The sequence below is a fragment of the Photinus pyralis genome, unplaced genomic scaffold (assembly GCF_008802855.1).
Source record: "Photinus pyralis isolate 1611_PpyrPB1 unplaced genomic scaffold, Ppyr1.3 Ppyr1.4_LG2, whole genome shotgun sequence".
In the NCBI taxonomy this organism is placed as follows: Eukaryota; Metazoa; Arthropoda; class Insecta; order Coleoptera; family Lampyridae; genus Photinus; species Photinus pyralis.
This window is the reverse complement of record NW_022170403.1, coordinates 42973302-42983312: the sequence shown is the minus strand read 5'-3', so window position 1 is coordinate 42983312 and position 10011 is coordinate 42973302. Positions and strand designations below refer to the sequence as shown.

Below are 10011 nucleotides of genomic sequence, written 5' to 3'. Positions count from 1 at the left end.
GACAAAAGTATATACGTGCGCGAACAAGTATTCGCACACGAATAGTATCCGTTTCTTGTCGGTGTTACATTCACATCAGAGCGTTTTGCATGCTCAGTTAGGACAAAGAGTAATATTCTTTGGTTAGGACTAGTTTTCGTTCATAGTTGCATGTGTCTTATTGGAGTACGACTGGCTCAGGGTTGTGCGCGCACAAACCATGACATAAAATAATTTGCACGCACAAACATTCGTGCGCGCAAATTTGTTCAAGTCAGTACGCGGCTTAAGACTAAGAATGTAGAAAAATTACAATTAAAGTACATAGCTACAATAATAAATGCAAAATGAGAAAAAATAACAAAAATAGCAAACATTGCCGAAAGTAACAATAATTATCAAGACTAATAAGTAATAACAGTATTAATCTTAAAATAAAAGTTAACGTAAACGCAAAAAAATAGAATAACCATGTATAAAGATACACAAATTAAACTATAACCTTATAAGAAATATATTTATGAAACAGTAATAGTTGGGAAAACAGTAAACTAATATACTCGTAAACGAATATTAATAAACTTAACATTCAAACTACTCTAGTATCTTAACTCGGGGGTTCTAGTATATATCCGCAAAATTTCCTGTAGTTATATCGCAGAGTGGAGATATACAGTGTGTCCCAAATCGGGTGGGATTGCATGGGTAACTTTGTTATTATTAAAGATAGAGAATTGCCTCGAATAGATTTTGTTTTGTTTTTTTTTATTCGTCACAGACTACTTGATTAAAATACAAAAACCGTTAATATAACTGGTACCTTATTTTCAATCTTATGTTATGATGGCTCGTTGAAAAGAGAATTAAAAAATCTATCAAGTAATCTAAAAATCCCATATGGCGCCTACTTACTTCCAATTGGAAAGTGTCTTCAAAACGGTAAATGGAGTTTTTTTTGCTTTGTGTAATTACACAAATAAATTAAAGTATAATACACAAGTTTTTAATGTTTATTCAATAACCAAGTTTAATATTTATATGGTACTCGATAAATGCATGAAGTGCACAAGGAAACTAACAAATAAGAGGCTGATTCTTTCAAAAGGTATAATCATTCCATTAACATTTTTACAATTTCTTCATCAGTTGTAACATCCTTAGGTGTAAAACCTGAATCATCTGCAAGGTTAACGTCAGCATTGTTTTCTAATAGTACCCGCACGCATTCTTTATGACCACAAGCAGCTGCATAATGTAAAGAAGTTTGCATTTCGCTGTCTTCCAAATTGACATCGGTTCCATTCGAAATTAGGATGCTTATGATCTCATGGTGGCCTCTGTCGGCGGCCCAATGGATTAAACCCATTCCACTCTCATCCAGCTGATTTAATAAGTCGGCACGATCTTCCACATCAACTTTTCCTAGGATGTTTGTAACTACGTTCTTATTTCCGTCTTTTACATAATCTAACAAAGACTTCTCACCATCATTTAGCACCTCCTCATTTTGTTGAAAAATCGATACGCTGACCCACTTCTCTGTGTTGTTCATAAATTTGTTGTCCAGACTTCTGACAAGCTTAACGTAGTCAGTTTTTGCTTCATGTTGGGGGATGTTGCACAATTTATTCCATGCGTCCCACTTTGATCGTGCCTTCATATTATACCAACTAGGCCGCGGAATATTACAGGGACCTTCGGTTGCCTGCTTGTAAAGGCCGTACAGATCTAATAGTGTATTATTATCAAGGGTTGAAACGAGTTTTTTAACGTGGTCAGCAGCATTTAAAAAATTTAAGGTCGCCTCATCTTCCTCGATTCCCAGTTCCGCCAAATCATCAAAATTTTCGGTACTCATAACTAAACTAAAACTACTAAAAAATTACCCGATTAATTCTCACTATTAGTGCCTGCGGGCTCAACTTTCAAAGTGTTCCCTTCGAGCTTATGTGACTGCACATTTAACGCAGAATCGAATCCTTCGCGGTTACTATAAACTATAAATCCATAATTGCGCGAAAGCCCAGTTTGTTTATTAAAAACCACGTTGGCAAAATTAACGTGCCCAAACTTACTAAAGTATTGTTTCAATTCGTTGTTGCCAATTGTCCACGGTATGTTCCCGACATACAATCGAAGCATATGACGAACATTTGAGGCCATTAGTGTTTTAGCGCGAAATTTCCAGCAAATGAATACTATGATCGCCGATTAAATCGTGAATATTCACTCCGGCGCTTTGTCCTAAATTATTGATGTTGTGCAATTGGCACTTTAAATTCCACTTGGAAAGTAAGTGCTCGATTGACCAGTCCGAACTACGTTCTTGATAGGTGCAAAGAAATTTGGCAGCGGGATTGCTTTCGAATAGATAAGAAATTGTTGCCAATATGTCTTCGAAAACAGACGGTTCGTAAAAGCAGTCCGAACCCAAAATTAAATCGAGAGGCCCAATTAAGGCTAAATTGTTTAGGAAAAGTCCCCAAGTGAAACCGATCACACGTATGTCTTGATTGACGTTCAAGTTGTTGAGCTGACAGCAACGTTTCGTGTGCGCTAACGATTTTGGTAATGTTGCAGAATCGCTCAGCGTTACTTTAGCACCACACTTAGCAGCGACTATCCCCGGTAGTGCAGTTCCCGATCCGATTTCTAATATTTTCAGGCCGGAGAGTTCCTTGCGATGCTCCCACAGGAACCAGGCTAAAACTGGAGCTGATGGCCACGTATAAAACGAGTAGCTTGCTTGCAGAAGCTGCAAATAAAATGACTTTTTAAGTACAGGAATAGCGGAATAGATTAATTTAGATAATGTAACCTCCACCAGTATTACCAGTACGAATTTAAAGGAAAAAAAAACTTGCAACAAGAAATACCTCTGGTATTATTACTTCTAAAGTTTCTTCCTGAATCTGACCCTGGTAGGTATATTTGGAGGAAAAGGTGAATTTTTTTAGTTGTTCAGATGTATCATCAGACATTTGATTATGGTAAAAAATGTCCAAAATGCAATATTTTCAAAATTTAATCATTTTGTATTTTACCTTTTTGAAAGGAACGATTGTGCACGTTCTTACATAAAAGTTGAAAAACAATTTTTGATATTTGACAATGACATTATTTTCTGTTCCCTTCTGTGATCTTTGTTTCTGTACAGGGTGTGGCAATAGCTTCGACCACACGACCTGGATTGCAACTTGTGAAAATTTTAAAGCAAACATGTATGTACGTATAAGTGCCATGCTTACACAATGAAAAAAATAAGGAATAAGAAATATGGAATAAGAAATAGTGACGCCACGCCGTACACGCAAAACACAACAAACAAATAGTAACAGACGCCAATCATGAACACCATGCCGTTTGAATTTATGTCATTATCATGGCAGCTAAACGGTAAGGCTGCGGTCTCATCTAATCGCGCGCAACGCGCAACCGTCCGCGAACGTGCACAATCGAGCATTTGCACGATGAATGCTTACTAGCGGTTCCATCGGATCAACCGAGTACCGACACCGATCGATTGTTGCACTAATCCTATTAAGGTATCTATTTCTTCTGGCGTCCAAGAACCATTGCCATTACCACTACACATTATATACACCAGCAGAATACTTTTATACAAATTTAGAATTTAATTTGAGATTGAAAATTCGATACAGGATACGTTTTGTTGTGAACAGCTGATTTAAAGATGGCGGTGAATACGTCACATGCGTTCACAGACTAAAATCAAACAAGTCGATGACAAATGATGCTGCTTGGTTTCTAACGAACGAAGCAGTAGGACCAACCCCGTTTGTACGCCTACGCTTGCTTTTTGGTTGATCGCCGTTGATCGCTGACGATTGATCAATGGGACTGCAGCCTAATGGAGCTATAAACAACGCGAAATAGAAAAAGTAATTTAATATACTGAAATAAAGAAATTCAAACACGATACAGGTTATAGGTAACTTACTCTTAAACTTTTGAAATTTGACTTCAGTTTTGTAGTTATAGTCCGGGAGGTAGCGTCCTATTTGACCGGACCATTTTCGCAAAGTTCATCTTTCTACTATAGATTTTTGATCCATAACCTATCCACGATAGGGGCGTCAGCTTTTTCAAAAGCGTGGCTTAAGATGGCGAGAGACTAAGAAACACGTAAAAAATTGTTTTTCGGACCATTTTCGCAAAGCTGAAAATGGTATATATAATAGTGTACAATGTAAAAAGAGGATAAATAACTGTCAGCTGATATTTAAATGTGGCAAAACCTGTTAGCTGGGCGTCCAAAGTGTAGCGTAGCTTTAGCGCGCGCTAGCGCACGCGGCGACTTTGAATTTTGATGACCCAGCTAACACATTTTTCCACGTTGTCGTGTCAGCTAACAAGTGGTTTCCTTTTTTTTGTGCCATAAACTGATGAGGTACTCATTTTCATGCATGCTGATGTCATATTATTGGAGAAAAATATGAGTGAAAGAGAATACATGAGTAAAATGGTATCACATACTGTATAATAATATTATACATAAATTGAAACATTGTATTTTATAATTTGTAACGTGGTTAAGGACATAAAATAAATCAAAAGAGACAAAACAAACCAAAAAAAGGAAACTAATAGCCCTAACCACGGCTGCGACTGCTTACGGAGAGACTACTATAGGTATGTTGGTGTGAGATTATCTTTCAGGTGCTACTAACTTTTATTTTCCTGTTAGGGAGCCGTGCCCAAAAATTAGAAAATAGCCCTCTGGTGGTCGAGAAAGCTAAGGAGAAAATAAGACAAACAGTGGAAGATTGTTTAAATATTTTTGGAAATAAAGACGGCGTGTATTTATACATATTTATAATTTATTTATATTTAGATCCCCAAACTATGGGCGGGTCTCAAAATAATATATTTTTTGAGCTTTATTGATATCAATTGAACGAGGATAAATCCCAATAAACTTGGCTGCAAAAATTGAAACTTCCGCACCTCATGCGCGCAATAGCGAGAGGATTATTGATAGCTACAAAGAAACCAAAGATGAGACACAGAATCTAGAAAGCAGGGTGAAAGATAAACGAGCATTCAATTATAGGGTAGAGAAAAGGATTAAAGGAGCAAAAGAATTAGAAAGAGAGTAAAAACGGAGCAAGAAAAATAAAGGCTAATTTCAATATAATTTGCAATCACAAAAATAAAAGGAATTCTACTCTCACTATTGGTAAGAAAGCAAATAACAAAACTCCAACCGATTATAGTAGCTCAGTGGTAGAGCGATGGGCTACATAATAGCCGGATGTCGGGTGTTTGAACCTGAGCTGAGGTAAGAATTTTTCATCTGTGGCAGAGATGGGAATTTCTTTAGATCAGTTTCAAGCATTCTGTCGACTACTCCGAATTAGGTTCTCCTTTTTTTTGCAGTTTTCCTAATTCGTAAGGTAAATACCGGAGTAGTATAGAACGACTTAAGACCTTCTGCAGAGGCACCTCTAAAAAGCATTATGCGGGTCACTCTGTAATTGGGCGCAAGCATTTCCGAAGTTACTTAGGAATATTTTTCAAGAATTTGTGTACCGTTCGAAAGCTCATTATATTTGCTGTCTCACAGAACAAAAAGAAAGTCAACAACCACTCTGTAAACTGTATATGCACGAGAAGTGTAATAAAAATCTCAGTCGCGAGGTCTTTTCGTTATGATTGGAGATACAGGTATACATGTGCGAGACAAAATATGTCGAATTAATCAAGGTAATTTTTTTACTAAAACATTTTTTCAATTAGACGAACGGTTGAAGAAATATAAGAGGTTGAATATTTATTAAAAGCGTAACGCAAGCGCCTCAGCTCCTGGCAACACCGACCGACGCGACGCCTGCCTTTATTAACACGCACGCTGTCGCATAAGTCCGACTCAGTCACACTCCCGCAGACCTGGTCTGTTTTTTGTAACGCATTTCTTAAGAATTGTCTAAGACTCTAAGAAATGCGTTATTGGTTGCGTTTTGTCCTAACACGAAAATAAAAGTTAGTAGCGCCTAAAATAATCTTACACAAACGTACCATAATCGCTCCGTAATCAGCCGCAGCCGTGGTTAGGGCTATTAGTTGCTTTTTTTGGTTTGTTTTGTCTCTTTTGATTTATTCTAGGTATGTCCTTAACCACGTTACAAATTATAAAATACAATGTTTCAATTTATGTACGAGTATAATATATTATACAGTATGTGATACCATTTTACTCATGTATTCTCTTTCAATCATATTTTTCTCCAATAATATGACACCAGCATGTATGGAAATGAGTACCTCGTCAGTTTATGGTACAGAAAAAAGGAAACCACTTGTTAGCTGACACGACAACGTGGAAAAATGTGTTAGCTGGGGGCCATCAAAATTCAAAGTCGCCCCGCGCGCTAGCGGCCGCTAACGCTACGCTACACTTTGGACGCCCAGCTAACAGGTTTTGCCACATTTAAATATCAGCTGACAGTTATTTATGCTCTTTTTACATTGTACATTATTATATATACCATTTTCAGTCCGAAAAACAATTTTTTTTACGTGTTTCTTAGCCTCTCATACCAACACGTCACGCAGTCGCGCCAGTTGACGCTTGTTTTAAGTGTTAACTAAGTAAAAACTACCAGGCAGAATAGAAAGTAATTGAGCGAAAATGATCCGTAAAAATAGGACGCTACCTCCCGAAAGGCGTATTGCCAATGTATTGTACGGCACAGAGCGGTCCATTTTCTGCAGTGCTCAATGCTTTGGCGATGGTAGGTATACGCAATAAGTAGTCTGCCAATCCATCGTTCGCTAGAGATCACATTATAATGACGTTACTTATATACACTATTTTGTAGTAGATGCGAATGTGTGTCTAAACTCCGTTTTGTTGTCGGCTCCAACCATTTATCTCTATCGTTCATTATACATAATGTAAAACTTGTGTAGGCATTAAATTAAAAATATAGTGACCTAACATTTTTATAATTTTATGTCTTACCATTGAATAAATTATTCAATGGTCTTACTAACCTACCATAGCACATTTTATATCTGTGATACGCGTAACGCGGGCATAAAGTACCACTTTATTACTAAATCACAAGATTGGCCTTATTTCGTATAGTTTCTGGAACTTCTTGGTCATTCACGATGAATTGAATTATTTAAAATTACGTTTGACGTTTGGATGGTTTCAATCACATTAACAAACTCCAACCACGCATACTTAATCAAACATAATGAATTGTTTTGAAACGAATATTTACTTTGACGAAGAAAACTATTTGTAATACCCCAGCCACACACTCGTCGAGTAGCATGGGAAGTAGCGTGACGAGGAGGCAGAGACGTAGTGTAGCCACATCACTCGCAATGCCGCACGTCATGCTCCTCGTTCTGCCAACCGCTCCATGTTTTGTTGGTTTTTTGGGCGCGAGTCAAGGGATCGGCAATACGAGCGCGAGTGACTGGCCACACAATCGCGCGAAGCGCTGGCGGAAAGCATCATCCTCATTTTTTAAATGACGAATAGATGTCATCCAACATCTGCGTTAGTGAAGACGACGAGAACGTATCTCTTTTTAGGAAATTGATGTCATTAGCTATACCAAAAATGCATAGCCAACAGTTTCGACATCCATCGTGTTGCAAAGGCAAATGCCAAATGCGGAGTGAGGCGATTAATTGCCCGAGTAAAGGAGTGTGTGGACAAAAGAGTGGAACATCGCGGCAGCACGTAGAGCAGGGCGATGAGCAGTGCGAGGAGCATAGTGTGGCTGAGGCAAGACATAAAATTTTGTATGTACCACGGGCATAAACTCTCGGGCGACTAAAAAGCTCTCGGGCCATAGGCCCTCGAGCTTTTTAACTTGTCGCCCTCGAGAATATAAACATCACTACTATGCCCTTAATACATAAATAACTAATATAACTGTGCCATGCGTCTTTTAAAAAAAATTGCGTTGCTTGTGGTTGTGACAAAGGAATAAATTTTGATAAAGATGAAGTATGTATCTGCGATAGATGTTGTCTAGTATACCATTCTCTATGCTCTGGATTATCGCGAGAGGATATCAAGCTGTAGAAACCGGTGCAAAGCAACGACCGGCTTTTCACTGTTAATAACTAATAAGTGTCCCTCTGAAACATCACAGATATCGGAAATACTTAGAAGTCAGTCAGGATGGGGTTATTGTACAACACTTTCATTGCTTCAAAACATTCAAAAGAGTCTACGAAAGGGTACGCCAAACATTAAAAACCTGATAGAAATGGGCGTAAAATAGGCACTTGCCGCTTGCCGGTGAAATTCTTGAGACTTTTTGTTACTAAACGATTACTTTGGAGACGCTCTTTTATAAATATGCTTACCATCTCTACAGTACGGTTGCAAGTGCGTTAAATCAGAATCAATAGTATGAAAACATCGATGCTAAAATTAACGTTAAACTACGAGTGGGTGAAAAAGTTTGGCGGAGATTTGAGGTTCTTAAGTGACTTTATTAGGGACCCTAACATCGATTCTTAAAAAATCGCTTAAATTTTTCAATGGTAGGAAATTGAAGGTGTAGTGGGTTTACGCAAATAACCAAGCGTAAAATATCGAACGCGATCGTGCGCAGATACGGACACGACGGTTCGAATCGAAACTTTCCCAAAAAGTCACAGGTGATGCCCCAAAAAAGCAAAATACACCTCAAAAATTCAAAAACCTTTTTTGCGTAGATCATCTAGATATGACGCCAAACGGAGCGAGATCCGAACCGATCTAGTTAAGAGCATATAGAGAAAACTCGTTAAAGCTCAGAAATTGACAAATCCCAAAGCGAATAGAGAGTTAATCACTTATGTTAGCACTTTTCCGGTCTGTACGTTTCTGGAAAATATCAAGTAAAGCACGATATATTGATAAAGTTCCTTTAATTTCGTTACGTGAAATTTCGCCTCCAGTAAAATGTTATGAAGCAATTAAGCGTTGGTTTAAGTTGCTCTCTATAATAATTATCGCATTGTAGCTTGTGTTAGTACAAGGGTAAAATAAATCGTGTGGTAATTCATAATTGCATCCAAAGTATTTTAATTATGGTTTTCTCTTTGGAAATGGCGAGGTTGGAAATTGCCTCTAGCTTAATTAGAATAATGTCAAATAAAGCTAAAGTATTATATATCTTTAGGAGGTCAATTTGTGCAAATTAATTACCAAGCTGCTGCTTTTCTCGCAAATACCAGGAATGCAGCTATCAAAAGTCTGTATAAAGGAATCCGTACACGAATTGTTGCATCTTGAAGTCCGAAGAAATGCATACTAAATCTGATGTTACAAGAATACACAATCAGATGATTATAATTGATTGGTGGTAACGGGTAACTGGTAGCAACTAGCATTGAATATTCAGATTTCTTATGCATTGGTAGTAGTCTACATTTTCCGCAAAATAATTATTTCTGTATTGTTAACATGTTAATGTGTTTCTTTGAAAGTAGTAGCGAATAAATGGAATAGTATACGTACAAATAATGTTATTGTTAAACAAGTAAAAAGGTTTTCGCCGTAACTTCAGCGCATTTTCCATGAAAGATCAGTACTTCCCAAGAGACCATAGCTATGTGCGCTGTGATTTTCTTTACTAGAGGCATATGTGGTTAAAATTTCAAACAAATATCTCCATAAGCAAAAAAGTTGGCGTTGCGCAGTTCGCGCATGAGCACATTTAATTTATGCTATAGGTATGCGATGTTTATTTTTACTACAAGCGTTTTGGTTAAATTTTAGAAAGAGATCATACGTAAAAAAGTTGGCATTTTGCAGTCTGCGCATGGGTGGATTAGATTTTTACTATGTGCGATATGTTTGCTTTTCCTAATGACATTTGTAGTTTTCCATTTTTACTACATGTGATATGTTTTTCTTTACTAAGCATCTATGGTTAAAATTTCAAAGAAATATCTCGATAAATAAAGAAGTTGGCACTGACTGCGCATGCGCACATCTAATTTTTGCAATATCAGTTATGTTTGCGTTTAACAGAAGCATTTGTGTTTAAA

General features: G+C 37.3%; 2 protein-coding genes across 2 annotated transcripts; both read right to left on the bottom strand.

The window, feature by feature from the left end:
- Positions 1 to 1090: 1090 nt before the first annotated feature.
- LOC116164033 (acyl-CoA-binding domain-containing protein 6-like) lies at positions 1091 to 1837 on the bottom strand. The gene has a single exon (XM_031478159.1). The coding sequence runs from the start codon at positions 1835 to 1837 to the stop codon at positions 1091 to 1093; it is 747 nt and encodes a 248-aa protein (XP_031334019.1).
- Positions 1838 to 2064: 227 nt separating this feature from the next.
- LOC116164148 (methyltransferase-like protein 23) lies at positions 2065 to 3017 on the bottom strand. Its single transcript, XM_031478284.1, has 2 exons — positions 2856 to 3017; positions 2065 to 2734 (listed from the first exon to the last, which is right to left on the bottom strand). Exons 1-2 carry the CDS (start codon positions 2958 to 2960, stop codon positions 2150 to 2152), a joined length of 690 nt encoding a protein of 229 aa, XP_031334144.1. The 5' UTR covers positions 2961 to 3017; the 3' UTR covers positions 2065 to 2149.
- Between the last annotated feature and the right edge of the window lie 6994 nt (positions 3018 to 10011).